A 19788-nucleotide genomic window follows, 5' to 3' on the forward strand; every position below is an offset into this window, starting at 1 on the left:
ATATCACTAACACACACACACACACACACACTCTCTCTCAACCATCACAATCATACAGTTGCAAGGCAGGGCATTCTCATTTCCACTGAGGGAGGTCGACCTTTACATATGCATCTGTGGTTGTGTGTGTGTGTGTGTGTGTGTGTGTGTGTGTGTGTGTGTGTGTGTGTGTGTGTGTGTGTGTGTGTGTGAAAAATGTGTGTCCCCAAACACAAAAACAGTCCACTGTACGTATGGATAGAACGTAAAAAACCCATTGACCCCGTGACAGCACATGGTTTTGCACAACAGTAATGAGGGTGATGAGAGTGTGTGTGTGTGAGGTGGGGGGGGGTTGTATGTGTGCTTAGCTGGAGCCTGCCAAAAATAAAACATTTCTGTCTTTTAAGTTTAGCATTAATTTCTGAGACTGTGCATGGAAGCTGCCTGGTTTCTGCTCCAAATCCCATCTAAAGTGGAAGGTCTGTGTGTACGTGTCTGCATGGTTTTGTACACATTCTACACACCGAACAGATTCACCCACTAAATATACACTTCCATCTTTTTTTTGTGTCATGTTGTGCAATTCAAGTTGCCAATTTTCAAACCAAATCCATTGTATTTCTGAGCACAGTGGTCATGTGTAGCTGACCCACTGCTCTAGTGACCTGGGTTCGCTCCCTGGTCGCGTGGGGTTTGCCCGCTCTCTCTGTGTCTGTTTATGTTTCCTCCCACATCCCAATAGTGTGCAGGTCAGGTTGATCGGTCGCTCTAAATGAGCCCAGACTGAATGAGGGGGTTTGTGCACTGATCTGGCAACCTGGCCAGGGTTGCTTCCCGGACAGGTTCTGTGACCCTGAATTGGTTTATAAAATGAATTAATTAATCTGAATGTATTTTCAGGAAATACAAAGGATACAAGAACTTCAGAGGCACAGGAATAAGCAATAATTATATTTCTGAGTGTAGTTATTCATCAGCTCACCACACTGTTGACATTTTGATTCTTATTGATTTTAATAGCTGTTTATAGAAGGATTGTGTAACCTACGTCATACGAATAAACACAAACACACAGAGCGCGCCCCTAGAGAACTCCCTCAACACACAAGCACACAAACATGCATGGATGGATAGGACCGTTAGTCCTACATGATCACCACAGACTGCCGCGCATACTTGCTGATGGTGTGGCCTCGTCTCGCGCGCCTCGGCCCTGCCTTTCCTCGCAGGCCCCTGACGAGGCAGGGAGCTATAGAGCCAGACAGCTGTCAGCAAGCCTTCCTCCCCGCAGTGCCTGCAGAGCAGTCTCAGCTACAGCACGCGCTCAGTCCAGCAAAGGAGCAGAGGAGCAGGAGCCTCGCGCCCACCCTCACGCCGCGTGCACACACCACCACCACCCCCGTGCCACACCTCCACGCTCCTCCGAGTATCCGAGCGCGACCGCGAGGCTTGCAGCAGGGAACGGATTCTGGGAGTAAGGGCAGCGACCCAAAGGTGGAAAGGAGCTCCAAACATCCAGACAGATTAGACAAGACCAGCACGCTCAGACAGATCTTTAAAACTAGCTGACACTATGATCTTTGTTGTGATTACTTAATATTCTTACTATGCAATGTAATGTTAATCGATGCCCATATGCAAAACATTGTGTTACTTAGAAAATAAGCTTTATTACCATTAGAACATTGTTTTAATAGTTAACATAAAATGTAATTGCCACCAAATTAAACTGTACCCCACATGAAACATTTACTTAAACTTCCCACATGTATATCAAGAAAATATAACAGAAGTGGTAGTCCAGACTAATCATTCTTTCACAAGCACTTCCATTGTGCAATGGTTGATAAAGTGTTAATAACAAAATTCAGGTGTAAATAACTCGAACCTCCCCTCCCAGGGAATCCTGGTTTACATGAATTACACTATGGCTTTTGGCAAACTGCATATCAAGCAGGATTTAGCAAACGAACAACTGGCATATCTACTCACCATCAGCACACAGCAGCAGGGGTTGTGGCCGAAAGATTTAGAGGCTTTAGAGTTTTAACAGGGAACAGCAGAGTGAGCAGACTAGACTCACATGACTCACATGACGCACGCAAACACACGCATGCGTACACATACACACAGAGCACAAGCACTCGCCACACACAAACTTCAATTTACTCCTCTCTGTTCCCCCTAGTTGCTAAACAGCTACTGCTTTGTCTGCATTTCCCTTGTGGGGATACAAATACTCACAGTATAGCTGATTCAAAGATATCACATATATGGCGAGATCGTCCATGTAGGTGTATGTGCATGCATTTCTCTTTGTTTGGAGAGAAACGGGGAGTACTACTTGAAAATTCTCTCGCTTTGTGTGTGTATGTGTGTGTGTGTGTGTGTGTGCGTATATGTCTGAGTTTGTGTGTGTGTGTGCGTGTGTGTATGTCTGTGTGTGCGTGTGTGCGTATGTGTATGAGTTTGTGTGTGTGTGTGTGTGTGTGTGTATATGTCTTTGTGTGTGTGTGTCTGAGTGTGTGTGTATGTCTGTGTGTGTGTGTGTGTCTGAGTTTATGTCTGAGTTTGTGTGTGTGTGTGTCTGTGTCCATGTAGGTGTATGTGCATGCATTTCTCTTTGTTCAGAGAGAAACAGGGTGTACTACTTGAAAATTCTCTCGCTATGTGTGTGTGTGTGTGTGTGTGTATGTGTGTGTGTTTGTATATGTCTGTGTTTGTGTGTGTCGGAGTGTGTGTGTGTGTGTGTGTGTGTGTGTGCAGTTGCACATTTACTACTAAACACCTCAGAATACATTTACTGCTGTTGAAATAAACCTTTAATACCACTTGTCATGCACCGGTCGTCTCTAATTTGTTTCATCGAATTTAGATCTTAAATCTTTGGGTTGGCAGCTGCTTTAAAAGCTTCTCTCTCCTTAAATGTACAGTTACTGTTGCCAAACAGTCATCTCCAGATCCTCTATAATCCCAGTCGCTGGTCAACCCTGACTGATGCCCTCTGAGGTTGGCATGTGGACACAATTAGAGTTTCAACTACCGACAGGCACTGCCAGCCTAAAATGAACTCTTTCGATTCTTTTTTTTAATGTTCTGCTTCACACATTCATTGCCTCCCACCAACACATCCCTTGGCATTCTGTCAAAGAACAACTTTCTTTTCATTATTCAAATGCCCTTTAAAGGAATCAAAAGCCCCTCAAGCCTTGAGCTTGGCAAATTTGAAGGGATTAAGGAAACAAGTTGTTTTTCAAGGAACCGCCTGCATCGTTCAAAGTCGCCAGTGCTGGGTTTGTGTGTTTAAAGTGAAACACGTGGCCTCTGGGTGCAACCAAGTCTCCTCACAGCTGGCTCACGGAGATGCGCAAGACTCCTCACAGCCGTCTCACGGAGACGTGCGAGTCTCCTCACAGCCGTCTCATGGAAATGTGTGAGACTCCTCACAGCTGTCTCAGGGAGATGCGCAAGACTCCTCACACCTGTCTCATGGAGATATCCGTCTCGCGGTGTGACCACTATTGCCCCCTGAGATTTACCTTTTTGATGTGGTCATTCTGTAGCTATCTACAGCTATTTGCATTGCAAGCTAAAACACACAGACCAGCACAGTGCTCAACAGGAAGTGAGGGAACCAGGGTTTATGTTTATTTTTGCCTGAATGGTCACTTCAGTGCAGCCAGGCAACAACAACTCACCAGCTTTTTTTCCGTAAATGGAGCAATTTGGAAAAACTGAAAGAGCAAATAAATTGACATTTGCTGTCACTGGTTGCCCCCAAAGCCTCAGCACTGAAAGCATCTGATCGATGCCTGCCATAGCCCCTGGGAGAGACACCACAAAACTGGTCTAAGCCCGATCTTAAAAGGCCGGGCTTATCGATTTATTTCCCTTCTGTTTCCTTCGAAACCATGTGGCTATGCCTGGCACGACTGGTCCTTGTGCAAGGGGGAGCTGCAGGCTGGCGACGGCACTCACCCCGGGAAGCGTCTTCTGTTCGTGGAGGGCATTCTGGGCTTTGATGGCAGACTCCCGGGCACAGTAGGTGAGGAATGCACAGCCTGTGAGAGATGACAGGACCACAGAAAGAGACATTGGCCGGTCAGTGTAGGCTCGCTTCAAACACTCAATAACAACGCAGGACATGCTACCATTACGGCTTCATTTTATCATCCACTAACCACAGTCAACAGTACAAATGAATAATCCATGAGGGGGTAGTGAGGAACGGTGCTATGTACAAAATAAAAATGTCTCACAAACATGGGTCAACATTATCCCTATATCCTCCTCAATTATTTCACGGAGCTCCTTTAAGCGTCCGCTTAGCTCCGACCACCGTCAGCAGCGGGAAATTGAGTCAGCCACAAAGTGAACACGTCCCTGACAATGATAGGACCACAGCAGCTGTGAGGAGTCCCTGTAGACCAGCTAAATTCAGACAGGCTATTTTTTAGCATGGGGGAGCCTGTACAATCCATTCTTTACTGAATGTGTGCATATTTGTCTCTGTGTGTACGCAAGTGCGTGTGTGTGTGCGCGGACATGTGCGTGCGCCTTAGCTCCAGCCCTAGCTCCATAGATCAGCCTGCCATCACTGTCCAAACCACCCATGTAGCAGCCGGGTGGGATAAACTCTGACAGAGAGTGTGCAGAAGGGAAGGTCTGTAGGGAGGAGGGGCCGAGCAGACTCTGGGGGAGGACAGGAGACAGCTTCGTAGCCCCAGGGCTCCCAGAACACGGTGTTAACCACACACACACACACACACACACACACACGGACGGACACGCTCGGGCCCTGCCAAATGAGGGTCACTCAATAAAGGCAAGGAGCTAGACTGAGTCAAGGTGCTAGAACACAGAGCATCATTAATGTGCCCTTGTTCGGTGACAGTGACGATAAACACGCTACAGTGGGGTGCGCGATTCCAGCGCCGTTCTCCGTTTGTCCGGGGTTAAGCTGGCTCGGTGGTGGACATCAAACCACACAGTGGGGATCACACTTTCATAGGTGTGAAAGCAACTGCTTTAAGATAGATACTCTTTCCCCCTCATCTCATTCTTTGATTTTTTTGCATATAAACATACTTTGGAGACTGGCTGGTTTTTCAGAGTATCTGCTGTGTATTTCTTAATTAATGTAAAATTGCTGTTTAAAATAATATTTAAAAAATTAATTATTAATCTGGTGTAGATTTTTTCGAGTGAATGTTCATCCACAGTTGCAAAGTTTGTGAACCATTGTGAATCTCTGGGAATTTTTTTACATGAAGGATTAAAATGTGATCTGATCTTTTAAGTCATAAAAAACTACACATATAACATGTCACAGTGCCATGACTTTACTGAACAAACTGTTTAAGCAGTCACAGTCAAAATATGTGAGCCTCCAGGGAAATAACCACTTTAAAAGTGCATTATTGAGGACAGGTGTTCCAGTGAGTTTATATGTGAGTTTGACCTGCCCTGCCGTATACAGAAAACTCCAAAGGTTTTGTTACCTGTTGCAGCGTGCGCAATATGGCACAATACGGCCCGATTAAATAATCTTATAGGATCTTTGAAGAAAAGCCATTATAGCCAGTGAGACAGAAGGAGGTTAGAAAATGATTTCAGAAGACCAGGGCCTCAACCAGTCCACACCCTGGCTGACAGGCTACAGAAACAAATCCAGCTCTGTTGCTACTCTGCCTAAGAGCAAGTGTCCTATAAAAATTGGCTCATGTACATGGGAACCTCAAACAAGAGTCATAGATCCCTTTGGTGACATCTAAGGATCTGCGTGCATCTCTTACATGTGATAAGATCCGTGCGTATGAGTCTACCATGAGAGAAACACTCTCGACAAAATTCTGGTGAATACACACAGGATCTCACCTCCATGGTGAAGACGGAATGGTGGGACCTGTTTTGCAGCCATAGGACATGGATGGCTGGACATCACTGGCAGACCAACGAGTTCCAAGGTTTATGAGGAAATTCAACAACACTATGTACTGGGCGTCTATGTGTGACATAAAACCCAGAAGCCCTCGGGTCACGCGGTATTACAATAGTTCAGCACACAAGAGGAGAGGAGAGTTCAGGATTACTCGACAAATACAAAACATGTTAAACTGAGGTTACAGCAACTAAAGAAAGGCTTCTGTTATTACCAGTAAAGCAGGTAACATACACGTGAAGCAGCTACTACATATAAGGGTTCACAAATTTTCTCCAACAATAAACTTGACTGTTTAAATCACGTGTTCAGTAAACATATGGCACTATAAAACGTGTTTGTTGTTTGTCTTTATGAGTGAAATGATAAGATCAGATTTTAGATGCCATTCAGGAACTTTCACAGCCCTTTGATTTAAACTGTAAACACCCCCCACCCCCCGGCTCCGCAGTAAGTCGTAAGATCTACAATCCCTTCAAATTTCAAAATGGATCCTTTGACCTACTTCAGATTATTCGTGTAGAGACACTGTAAGATATAGTGAACTGTCTTTCATAGGTGAGTGAGGTCCGGGATTATTGTCCCTTTCTGCTGCTTTGAGTAGTGCTCAACTGCATTGCACACTGTTCTTGCAATACATCTGACGGCTGAGTGCAACAGGACAAAGCAAGGCAGTCAGTTATGAAACGCAGCGCACCCGTACAGACATGCTTCGCTTTGAAATTACATCATGCTGTATATTCCCTCTAAAGTGAAGAACACCAACAGATCTCGTGGAAGAGGACTCAAAAGTAAAAGGAGGAGTCTTCAAAAATGAAAACAGACACATAAAGAGGGGTCAGGAGCTCAGGGTCATGACCTCTCCCACTAGTTTAAAAAGACCATGTCAAAAAAGGCACTGGCTGGTTCCAAACACTGTCCTGACATAACGATTTCCAATGGTAAACAAACCAGGCAGTCAATTTTGGTCTTTTGCACATTTACAACAATGTGTCTCTGAGCCAGGACAGCTTCCGTGGACATCAAAGCTTAGCTGCTTTGAAACCCCCAGCCAGGACTCCCTCTCCCTGACCGTTAGGGGGGAACAGCTTATATCTCTTAGTTACAGGGCTTCTAAATTGGACGCAGAGGCAGAAAACACAAAGCATCTAGAGCAAATTAATTGCTACAATAATATTAGCGGGGGGGTGGGGGCAAACGAAGGGGGAAAAAAAGCATAACGCAGAGAAAGAAACACAATCTCAATTTGCAAGTGTTTCTGGCCGCTTTAATGTATGGTGTAATAAGAATGTGCACCCCAGAGGCGCTGGATCTAACAACCCCATAATTGGAATCCAAACACGTACAAATTACCACCACGCTGTTGCACACCGAGGGCGAAATTTTGGGCTGGATGATGAAATTGTTTGAAACTCGACATGAAAGGGAGGCGACCGGACCCTGCTGACACAGCAGTCAGTGCTGGGGTACGGGGGGATGATCTACGCTCGGTAACTATCTCGAAAAGAAATCCCAGCCTTCCACGTCTGGTGCTTATAAAGGGGATAACAGTGTTGTTGTCGTTTATTGCCATTTCTGATGAGCAGCAGGGCCATGTGCTCATGTAATACTCCACTGCGATTATACCCTCCATATTGGGAGTGGGATGTGCCTTGCAGTGTATGATAAACACACCGGTGAACCCTTGGTGTCACACGGCAAAGGGAGTCTGCGATACTTTTTAACAAAATAAAACTTTAATTAAAATGATCAAAATGCTATTTACATATGTAGGATTAATCAAAATACTTTCAGGATACTTATCCTGGCATTAATCAGGATGCCCACAGGGCATGACAGCAAGTGATTTGTAAACACTTATATACAGTGCAGTACTAACGTACAGACGCGTATACTTTTGCAGTCGCTGTACCCGGAACACTGTGTAGAGGACAGACCGGAGATTCACGGAAGCCACAGAGCCCCGGTAGTGATTAAGCTGAAGGGAGGGTCGTCTCCTGGCCACTGACAGCCTCCATTTTCTGTTTTATTTACTGCAGGGCTACACGAGCCCCTGCGCTCCGGCTGCTACTACGGCTGTAGCCAAGGTTGTCGGGGCTACCGGAACGCCGGTGTTTCCGCCCCTCACCTTTGGCCCAGAGTGGCGAGGTGCCCATTAAGTGTGGAGGTCTTAAGGATAAATCTCCCTTCATGCACCCATTCTCCTTCTCTTAGCCTAAGCACGTTGTACCCTTAGCGCCCGCCATCATTCCGGATTCCACATCTCGCCACTGTCCCTCTATATCTGTTTGGGGAAAAAAATGAAAGCGAGAAAAGAGAGCGCTGGCGCTCCCTGTACAACGAGCTCTCCGCGGTGTGGTAATCCGAACAGTCGATCAAGGGCTGAAGCACTGAGCACACAGCCTTTTCTTCAGGCTCCTTCTCTGAGCGCTGCGGTCTTGGATACGCATAATGAGCTGACCACAACTGACAAAGTCATGTGGGCTTGATACCCTGCAATCCAATCGCTGTAGTCGCCCCAGCAACAATGTTGTCCTTGCCCCCTGTCTAATTATCTTGTAATTAGTTTTGTAATATAAGCAGTACTCTAGCGTAACCTGTAAACCCTAATTATGGTAAGCACCTTTAAGAGTGCCCAACATTCATGCCTGCTGCGTAGCTGAGAATCAGCAGGGCCAGGGAAGAACACCCATTTTGGCTCTGAGGGTACTGAGGGGCCTTCTTCATTAAACAGACTCAGGGCCTGGGTATTTCACATTTTTTTTAAATTCACCCGCACAATTACAATAAGGAGGTTCCAGGATAGCTACAGCAAAAGGCCTCTGAATTACAAACATGTAATAGTTTAAAAGAATTAAACAATGATCACTGTATGTCTAATGTGTAATTCTTGGAACAGCATTGCCAAGAATCACTAGTGTGTTAACCAAGCCCTCAGACTCAGAGCACCATACACAGAACCCTCATACACAGAACCCCAATACACAAAGCACCATACACAGAGAACCATACACAGAACCCTCATACCCAGAACACCATACCCAGTGAGTGAGAGTGAGTCATTGATGCATGAGTTCAGTCTAAGTTGAGTCCAACCCCTATTTTCATGGATGCACAAAGACTGTTGCTACACCTTAAGCACAGCACTACAACATGTAGTCATTTCAATGCCCGCACAAGGTGCATCTTGGACATTTTGTGCCTTGGGCAATGTGAAGTGCACAAGGGCAGGAGGGTTTGTACAAAAAAGAGGGACAAACAAGACAATCTGTTGCTATTTTCATGAAAGAAATCAGAGGACTATTTTGAGTGTCTATTTTGAGTGAAACGTCTCATATCTGATGGAACATGTCATTTTGATGAAGGTCCTAGATGTTAGATACAACCAAATGCACACCAAACAAAGGATCTGTGATTACAATGGCCAACGGACGAACATTCCTGACGTAGTTATGACACCGTATAGCAATACAAAGTTCTAAATAAAAGTGACTACAGAACAAGCATCAGTTATAATACAGCCCAAAACCTAGTTAACTGAACGTTTATACATAAAGTAGGGTTGGTGTCTCCAGGCTTTTGGGACAACACAGTAGAAAAGTGTCTGATCCCACTAATCACGGTCCTTCCTTGGACAAAGAGGTGTGGCTATTGGCGTAAGAGTGCGGGCTTTTTAGCAGACCAAACCTGCAGTTACCAGGCTCTCGACTGAATGGTCCTGACATAATGGGTGGCAATTAGTGACACTGCTACCTGATGTGCATAAAAAGGGAACAAAGAAGCACAGCCCTTACAGCACTCAAACCTGACGCTCCACGGCATTTTTTCGGCAGCACAAAACAGCACCAAAACGTCTGATCTCTGGTATTTCCATTCTCATTTCTAGACTCATGCCCTCCACCATTCGTTTCTGGTGAGCAGTCTAGCTATGCGAAACATGCTGTGGTTTAACAGAGAAATGGGACAAATGATTGTGGCTCCAAATGTTCGTTCATGTCACGCTCACCCCTCATGCACAAGCATGCCTGTCTCCTTCTTCAGGAAACAGTCGTGACACTGCCTCGAGGGTCCTTCACATGTTCAGGCACTTGCCCTCAGTGCAGGGGCAAAAAAAGTAAAATGACTGGGTAAGAGACACTAATTAATCATCAGTGGCCACACTCTCCTGTGCATATCGCACTTTGCACATCACTTTGGCCCACGGTGCCAATAGTGGTACCGGCACAGAACAGGTAGGCCTGCATTTTGGACACTCCCTCACGACACGCCCACAGTGGGACACCCTGAGAAAGACTCAAATTTACTTAGAATCTCAAAATAATGAAAAGTATTGCCTTTAGTATCAGTATTTAATTAACCTGTTATAAGCATTAGCTTCAATTACTGTCCACTGTTCTACATTGTGCCACAACATCTAAAACGAGATTTTTAAATACGATGCAGCCATCATTTGATGGTACACAAACGGGTGGGCGATTTGACAAAAATATCACAATACCTGATCATGTTCATGACACATGATATCTGTATAGATGTTTAGTTTTTCAGCTTTCAACTTAGAAAACACAATGCATCTACAAAAATGCTAGTGGCATTAAAAGTTAGAAAAAAAACTATCAATGTTTATAAAAATAAATACTAGAGAAACTAGACAAAAAACAAGTAATTGTTTTAAAAAGGATTCAAAAATGAGTGAAATAATGAACTAATCAGTTATCTATTACCCTAAAGTTTAAATTTGGCATAACTGGTGGCTGTTACAGTGTTTCTGAAATTAAATTCATGACACATGCAGGACTTCAGTATTCAGTAGGAGTACTGACCTAAAATATGCCCAGGAAAGCATATTGTGATGCAATTTATCAAGATTACAACAGCATATTGCCATATCGCCCATAGATGCATGCCATATTGCCTTCTTTATTCATAAGTTCACAGTATACCTCTGAAAAATATTTTAACCAGACCCAGGACATGCACTGAGCTGCACCACATGAATGTATGATAGTGCTCTTTTACTGCAAGCATAAAGCATTGCAAAGAATATGAATACCATTAGATCAGAACAAGACTGTGAAGCAAGCTTTTAATCATCTGCTATGAAAATGTGAGGAGATACCTATCCAGAAACGTCTGTGTTTGGGGTCATCTCAGGAACCAGCCCATGATCAAGCATCATGCTTCTAACGAGTGACATTCCATAATACACTTACAACATAAGCCAGGCAAACTGGTACTTCCCACCAAAAGGGACTACGAGAATTCTGGGAGGTCCCCAGCTGCCGAGCAGCAGACTGGTGTTATGCAGGGAGAAAGGGAAGGATATGGCAGAACAAAGAGATAGTGAAGGGGAAAAGCCGCCTGGGTGTGCTACACCTTCCCCTCACTCCCTCCCTCTCCCACTCACACCCCTCTGCTCCTTTGTCGTCAGCGCTCCCACGCTATCTCTTTGTCCCTCTCTACCCCTCTTGCTCCGCTTCCCTTCAGTTCCACGGGAGAGCAGCGGTCTTCGGGGGAAGGCTGGCAGCGGAGTGGTGATGTCATGCCAGCAGCGCTGCGATGGCAGCTTAACCTATTTTCAGAAATACCACAGATTTCTATTTATAGCCTGCTGAGCAGCGTTCCTTTCAAACACACCTCTGATGGATGACACAAAGAACACTAATAATATTCCTCTCCATTTCAGTCCTCATCCATCTGTCAGGATATTAAGTCTAATCATTGCTATAAAAACAGCTATCGTCACTGTTATGATAGCGATCGCATGTTAAGACGACAATAAATTTCAGCTGGAGCGGGTGGTGACGACAGAGTCACCTTTCCAACGTGTGCTGTATGCTACAGCAGCTCCCGTGTAAGTAAAAAAGACGATGGCTCTACCCCTGGCTCGCAGCACTGCTTGTAGTATGTCAGCCTGTCTTATTCTGGCGGCTTTTCACAACAGTGATTATTGCCCCACATCTGCCCAGCCTGCCCCCTGCTCCTCCCCTTTATATTTAATCCCTTTGTTTCCTCCCTTACACCTCCTCCTCCTCCTCCTCTTCTGCCAGAGTGGATCTGCTGCTCCAACTCTGCCTGAAAGAGTTGTTGCACCGTCAGGCACCGCCCGATTAAAGCCACCGCTGGTTTCCCGCGGCTCCGACAATTACTCCACCCGCGCATCTGTTGTGCCCGTCCTCCTGCCTACAGTTTTATCCCCCCCACCCCACCCCTGGTCAGGAAGAAAAAGCTTGTGTGCGTTACGTTCGACATAGTTCTCTGACGACGTAACGCCCACATCCTCCTGCGCAAAACACGGGCTCGTGGCAGAGAGTCCGCTCAGTGTGATGTTCTTGTCCCTCGTCATTACGGTTGGACATTGTGTGGTTTCTGACAAGGCTGCATTTCTGAATTTGAATTTTTCAGGGATGTTAAGAATCCCTTAGCGGACATCTCAATTCAGGTGCTCCTGTCTTCAAAGAGTTTCTCTCGCTTGACTTCCCATGAATCAGCTCAAAATTGCAAGTGATTATCACAGCCCACTGCAGCAGAATCTCCTCGGCATTGTCACTTAATTTTCCTTTAAGAAATGAATCTCCAGCTGATGGAGCTAAAAACACAATGCTAAAATTGGTCTGCATTTTTAAAAAAAAATAATTCTGCAACTCCCTACCTCATTTTTCTGCTGTCAGTACCTCGCCACACAGGGCAATGAAAGCTTAGAATAGTAATAAACAGGATAGCTTCTATTTAGATTCCACTAGCTACTATATAGATGACTAGAGGTTACAGAAATTATAAAATGGTATTTCTTCTAGAACATTTTTGAGAATGTTGTCTTAAGCATATTTGTGTACAGCTCTCTTGATGTAAAATTCTAAACATGCCCTCTATGATTTGCTGACAGCATATAATACTATCGAAATATAAGTGAACTAAAATAGTCTGACAGAAATAACGTGACAAAGATTGCATACTTGTGCCACCCTGCTTAAATTTCCATGTAAGTGAATCAAATGCAATTCACGATGTCACACAAAAATATCTTTATAACATCAACACCCTTTTTCCTTTTTTTTAACAGACTTACCCTGAAATACAAGCTAATCAGGCAAATTTGTGTGTGGCCAGGTTAAAAACAGAATACCCAGCAAACACTCAGAGAAACTGCCATTTTTCCAAGTCTCCAATAATAGAATATCATTTACAAGTCAGTCTATATCTGCTACAGGAAAAAATAAATGCTACTTTTCAATAATGGCTCCATTTTTCCTACAGAATTAAAGTCTACCCCTTAATTCAAAAGCCTACATAACCAGAGTGCCACCATGCTGGAAACACTATCCTAGGAATGAGAACAACATTGTATTATTGGACACCACATACAAGGAAAGGGTGATAGCTATACAAAAAGAAAATCAATAATTCCAAAAATATTTCTTCTTGCCATTGAGATAAGTCGGTTTACAAGTGGGCAAATGGGACCTTAGTGCACAGTCCAGGTGAAAAAAAAGGAGGATTCAGAGCAATGGCCTGTGTCACCCTCAAACTCAGGCCTGCGGCTCGGGTCGGGACAGCCACGGAGGTGCTGCGGGTTTCGAGTGTCCACTGCATAATACCCACGTCGTCCTCATTTACACCAATAAGGCATCAGTATAAGAAGAAATGTTTCTTTGTAATCCTCCATGCAAGAGCGCAATGCCTTTCTTTAAGACGTACATCATGACGAAGCCACGAGATATTCAGCCAGTAATGTGGGCAGAGAGCAGTCCGTCTGGAAAATCGGAAGGATGGTAAACTGAAAAGGGAAAAAGAACTTCACGCTTAGTTTTTGTTTTGTTTTGTTTTTTTATTTTGCATTGTACTAGAAGATTCCAGAGACGGCCTAGAACAAATCAACTAATCCTAGACTCGGCTACTGCAAGAGAAACAGCGGTATCTCAAGAGCATCCAAACTGGCTTCTGCAATAACCATAGTGTATGCTGGCATATCAGCTGTCTGTGGTTAAGCTTGTAGTATAGTAGAACTGCAACCCACTGTAGGCATCCTACATCAGAGAGAGTGCAAAATGCTGGTATTTTATTAGATTATTTCTCTGATTTATTGTAAAGGGCTTTCCAGGAATATTTCTGTAGCAGTTATAAAGTCATTAACACCACGAGCCCCATGACATTATCTTAATGTTCATATTCCACTACAGCAGATATAAACATGTGCAATATCAGGTGAACAGCCTGCACCTCACACAGCATTACAGGCTTCTTCCCTGCTTCTCACATCACCACTTGTAATGTCTGTCATTGCAATCCCAAAGACGAAGATGCGAACTGAGGAGTATCAGCAGTCTATGTGCCTTGCATAGAACAGAAGTACCATGCTTTCCCCCAACATATTTCAGCATTTCCAATCTGCTGTATTCAAAAACTAAAATATTCATACAATTACTGATTGCACTACAAATATACAAACTTTAATGAAGTGCAAAGGGACTATAATACCTTGCGTTATCAATCACGAAATGGCATGGGGACAAATGCTAACTTTTAATACCAATTGAAGGACAATAATTGCCCAGGGGTTGGCATTGAACAGCATTAGTCATATTAAACACTGCAGAGTAACCAGACCAGAGCACAATTTAATTGGGAAAAGCAGGCTGTGTTAGGGGACACGGCAGCTGATCCAAGGGACTGAGGCCTCAGACAATAACTACAGTCACTAATCCTCTTCAGTCAAGTTATCATGGTCATGCCTTATTATCACGCCTATAACAAACTAATTCCATGTTTTCCCGCGTGAATTAGCAGGCTGAGTTGTTAGTTCTGAGTAGATCGTCTTAAATCACAAGTTAATGCCAAAACAAAAGATTGAAAGCTTTTTTATACTATATCACAGTTGAGGAATTCACTTTTGGGGCGAACTTTCGTATAAAAAAAAAAGCGCTTAAAATGTAGACAAAAAATAGTGGTTTCTTGTGTTAGATCACATATGCCCGTCAAAGGGCTATGAAACAGCCCAGTGATAAAGATTAGGCTTGTTTATTTTTGTTGTTTGCTGTTGTTGTTTTTTTTTGTTTTTTTTGTTTTTTTTTGCAAAGCCAATGAATAAAAAGGGTGATATGACAAAGCCTTAGACTTAGACGTTTGCTGAATCTTTCCCATATTACCGTTCATCCTACTATACTGCTGACTTTTCCAGCAGTTTATGCTCATGGACGGAAGCCATGTATCAAGGCCAGGATTTTGTTACCTGACAGGAAGTAGAGAAACGAAGGACTAACAAATAAACGAGACGAAATTAGTTGCGTCTTAGATATTCTCCACATTTACTCTTGTTGTACTACTACTCTGTAAACATTAGCGAAATATTATCTTTAATACGTACCAGTGAAAATTTCCGGTTGCTTGGTGACAGCCAGAAAAACACATTTCATCCTTGTTATTGGGTGCGGGCGGCAAACTGGCGCGCATTTGAAGGAGGTGCGCATAGTCTACGCCTCCAAGCGCTGGATTTTGTCTGAACTGTTAAGGCTGACACAGACTGTGCAGACAAGAAGTGTGCCCTGGAATTGGAGCTTTTTACACATTCATTTGGCTCTTGGCCTCAAGTAAGCTCTGTGTATTATAAAATATTTAACTCGCGCACTAATAATTTAATTGTGATCACAGCGCATTCATTAGGTTAGCCCACATTATGCTATCAGAACAGCACAGCGTTACAACCTGTTTGCCACGGAGAGACACAAAGTGATTTAACATTTCCTGTAAAGAAAGTTGTAGGATCGTTAACACAGGCCCAATCCTACAATGACACTAAAGAAGACAAATGGAAAAAAAAAATACCGTTATCGAAACAATTGACTCAAATGGGTTAAATAAAGACATGGGCCTTCACGGGTCGGGTCGTGGTTAGCGCCGTGAAGGCTGCGGTGCTGTATGCTGATTAATGTCTTTTAGTTTACGCTCGACTTTGGAGTCCACGGGGTCAACTGGCACGCGCGCACATGATGTATGGGATTCTGGCGACGAAGGCGCGCGCGGCCGCGTGAGCGCGCGCGCGCTATTGGACGGATCACGCGTTCGCGTCCAAAACACGGTATTACCTGAAATGGTTTCAGCCTGCAGCCCCGGTTTGGACTGGGAGCTATGAGAAAGACGGCGCTCAGATTAATAAAATATGTTTTCTCGTTATAAAAGATGGATCGGGCAAAAAGAAAGACCCCTGAAACAAACATATTTCATACACGTCTTTGCCCCAGTTGCGAAAAAGCTTTACAGAAATTCACTTAAATAGAAGCAAGAACAAAAACCCTTTGTGTAGGGATAGTCATCCTGAAAACATACTATCCATTTTAAAAGAATTCTTAATCATGTATTGCGCGCATCATGTGGGCAACAGAAACACGTCAAGGCTACTACCACATATTCAACCAGTTAAATCCCACAAGGCAATATACACGTCAAAACAACACTAAATGAAAAATTAATTAATATGTTAATCCTGGTCAGTTTCAAGGCAAGTGAACCACAAAGTATTAATCATAGTTTGACTATAAATCGCGCACGGATATTTCTGTACAGAAACAACTGAAGGAGATTGACAATCTACAATCCTGTGCCACGTATGATTATTAACGTGCCCGTAGTAAAAGATAAACAATAATAATGTTTACAGTACTCGCACATCTTTTAACTGCTCTGGCGAAGCTACTATACAATGCTGTCAAGGGGGTTCACGCGTTACCTTTGTGCATGCCGGTGTATCGGTCCTTTAATACTGTCAATTCGTGGATTTTCCCAAACTGTTCGAATAGCGGTTTCAGGTCTTTTTCCTCAAGATTCCGCGGTATTTGCCCGATAAATAGTTTTATGGCATCTTGGTCTTTCATGGTGCCGTTCTCCGGATGAATGGAGATGGATTCTGACCCGTTCATGGGTTTAGGAAATGGGATCTGAGCGTACTGGTGCTGGTACGGGATAAGGAGGAGTGGAGGTTGGGTCGGCGGAGCCCCGGGTCCTGTGAAAACCAGGCTGGAGTGAGCGGGATGGGGATGCTCTGGATGCTGCCTCCTTGTCTCACTCTGAGTGAATCTGGCCATTCTGAGCAGGGAGCAGACTGGATGGTAATAATGACAGCGCACACACACTGAGAGAGCGCAAGCACTCAGCTGGAAACGCAGGCTCACTTTCTAGCCGACACACACACACACACGCGCACACACACACACACACACACACACACACACACACACACACACACACACAAAGGGTGTAGGGTAGGCATGGAAGAAGCGCGTGTTAGGCTTCTCTTGAGCGACACCAAATGTTGCCAGAATGGTACTGCCGTTGTGGTGTGCACATCGACGTTACGCTTTATTAAGGGGATACTGAAATGTTTTACGTCGAGAAAAAAAATGTTTATGTACATTTAAGACCAGTTAAAAACTAGCATGATAAAGCAAACGCACACACATACACACACAAAGAGAGAAAACGATGGTGGGGCAGAGACATGCCATTAAACGAAGCAAATATATTTCAAATCAGGTTCATTAGAGTCTTAAGAATTTAGAGACGCACTCTACATGCACTATTTTACAAATAAACTAATAAATAAATAAAGGCCATCGTGTGCACCATGTTCTTTAACAAATAGAACCACCGGATATGCTATTTTTCTTTCTGCTTATTCTTCATACATCTGTTCCAACGTGTGGTGTCTGGTATTAGAGTCTTAATAAAATAACTTTTTTTCCCTCACTGTACAAATTCTAGGCAACCTTACATCATCATACAGGATTTAAATAAATTATAGATGTTTGTGATTTGCACTCGTAAAAGATTTTATCATGTTGTGTGATTATTGTTTGTTGCTGTTATTGTTTGTTCGATGCCTGACAGTGTCAGGTTACTATACAGAACTCGAGGAGAAAATAGTGGAAGGTGGAGTGGTTTCCTTACGCCACTTTTGAGTGTCACAGAAATGTGACACTACAAATCATTGATTCCGCCAGTCCTGTGGAAGAGGCATGTAGGAGGCAGAATCCACTTTGTGTGGTATGTTTTCATATTCACATTTAACACTATGTGATTCATTTTTGTGATAGGGTTGAAAATCTGGACATTCTAAGAAATATTTCTGACAAATATGGATCCTATCGATCTGAGAGTCGTGTTCATTGGAGCTTGTGGCGTTAAAGCAGCGTTCAGCTGTGGTGTTGGGGGAGGGGGGGACGCTTCAAGTCTATGTGCTTTATTGACCTTGGTCATTAGTATTTCATTTGGCTGAGGGACCGCAACAAAAAACATCAATAGCGGCAAGACTGTTAGCGCCGACCAAAAAAGTTACATACACTTTCTCTTGAATTGCGGCTGCTTGTTAGGTACTCGGAGGGTGTTGAGAGGCAGAAGACTGTGGGTTGACCAGCCTGCTGTCAGTGACTAGGGCTCTGGGGACAGGAGCAGAGAGCCCGAGGGTCCAGTTAGCACGCAGCTGCAGACACACCCTCTGATCAGTCCCATTTACATGGGAGAGTCTCTGCTCTCTCTCTCTCATGTTAATATATAAACGCTGGGTATATGTGCGAATCCCAGACACGCACATGCGCTCCCCATCCTGCTGGGAAGATGGCAAAGCAAGGTGTTCGCAAGATGAGAAATTACATCGGATCAAATATATGCAAAATGCTATGGGCCAATCACTCCAATGATGGAGATAATCTGGACAGCTTCAGGAATCTTGTATTGTTTAGGAAAATTAAAAGACATGAACAGTGTACAAACTGAGAATCCAGTGGTGGGATTGATGTAATGTCATTTCACCACCACAAGAGGGACCTTGCAGTCTACTCTTTCATGACTTTAGACAGTCAGTTAAATACCGTGATTTTAAGACAGGAAGGTTAGGAAAAACACTTAGAAATGGGGATTATAATCACTTATAAATGAGGATTATAATTCATATTTATTTATCAGGGAGTTGGCTTGGACCAGAATTGATAAGTGGTCTCGGCACACTGCCTTTATCGACCTAGTGTAATCAGAGACAAATTTAATTAACTGCCAAAGTATTAAACAAGGCTGAGTATCCTTCATGGTGTTATTAAACCGTAGCTAGGATATCCAACGTAATCATCAGCCTTCAGGAATTAAAGTCTTAAAGAAATCGAGTTTTAAAGTTACAAATGTTTCCACTTTACCAGATGAGGAATCAAAGAAGTGTGCCAAAGTCCATGCAGTGGTAATTAGAAAAGGCCGTGCTCGATCTGAAATCTCACGCAGACTTTATAAATAATATTTGTTGTTGGAGCCTAATTTGCAAAAGTAAAAAGCTATGTGTGTAAAATGTTATGTTTTGTTGTGGTGTTATACAAACTAAACGGTGCATAAACATGTTGCAGTTTAGCAAACCTCTAATGGATAACATTAGCTGCCTGCATTGATCAATACAGAATTCTGATTTCATAACAGACTATATCTTAGCGTATTTGACATTAACTACAATGCAGCAATGCCATTATATATGATAGTTATTATCTATTAGAATTAGAATTAGCTACATTAGAGTTTCTAGTTTGAGGCCTGTTGTGTTTGGGGGGAAATGTCCAACCGTGTATTCATTTTGAAAGACAAGATGACTGCGTTGTTTTTACAAAGCCAGTGATTGAGACGCGAATGCGCATGAGGAGTGTTCTTATTCTTCATAATATATAAAGACAACGAAAGAGTATGGAAAGCCAAAGTTGTCAAAACTCGTCTCAAACCAAACGTGTTTTATTTGTAAAACGGCGAAAAAGGGGGCGTTTTGGAAGCTTTTACGCCGCAAAATATGGCGTTATTTTTCACTACACCATAAAATATGCCGCAAAAACCATCAAAAATGCCAT

General features: G+C 43.6%; 1 protein-coding gene across 8 annotated transcripts in view; it reads right to left on the bottom strand.

Moving 5' to 3' along the window:
* Positions 1-17072, bottom strand: part of celf5a (cugbp, Elav-like family member 5a) — a 140774-nt gene extending 123702 nt beyond the window's left edge. For 4 of the 8 annotated variants that reach the window (XM_035523374.2, XM_081708594.1, XM_081708593.1 and 1 more), the window contains exons 1-2: positions 16647-17067; positions 3961-4043 (exon numbers count right to left, since the gene is read on the bottom strand). In XM_035523374.2, the coding sequence (XP_035379267.1) occupies positions 3961-4043; positions 16647-17001 (438 nt within the window). In that variant the 5' untranslated portion in view covers positions 17002-17067. Of the gene's footprint in view, positions 1-3960; positions 4044-16646 lie in introns of all 8 variants that reach the window. The other 4 variants (XR_014120157.1, XM_081708592.1, XM_081708591.1 and 1 more) reach the window with 4 other exon arrangements.
* Between the last annotated feature and the right edge of the window lie 2716 nt (positions 17073-19788).

The sequence above is a fragment of the Electrophorus electricus genome, chromosome 26 (genome assembly GCF_041902795.1).
Source record: "Electrophorus electricus isolate QZ-2024a chromosome 26, ASM4190279v1, whole genome shotgun sequence".
Taxonomy (NCBI): Eukaryota; Metazoa; Chordata; class Actinopteri; order Gymnotiformes; family Gymnotidae; genus Electrophorus; species Electrophorus electricus.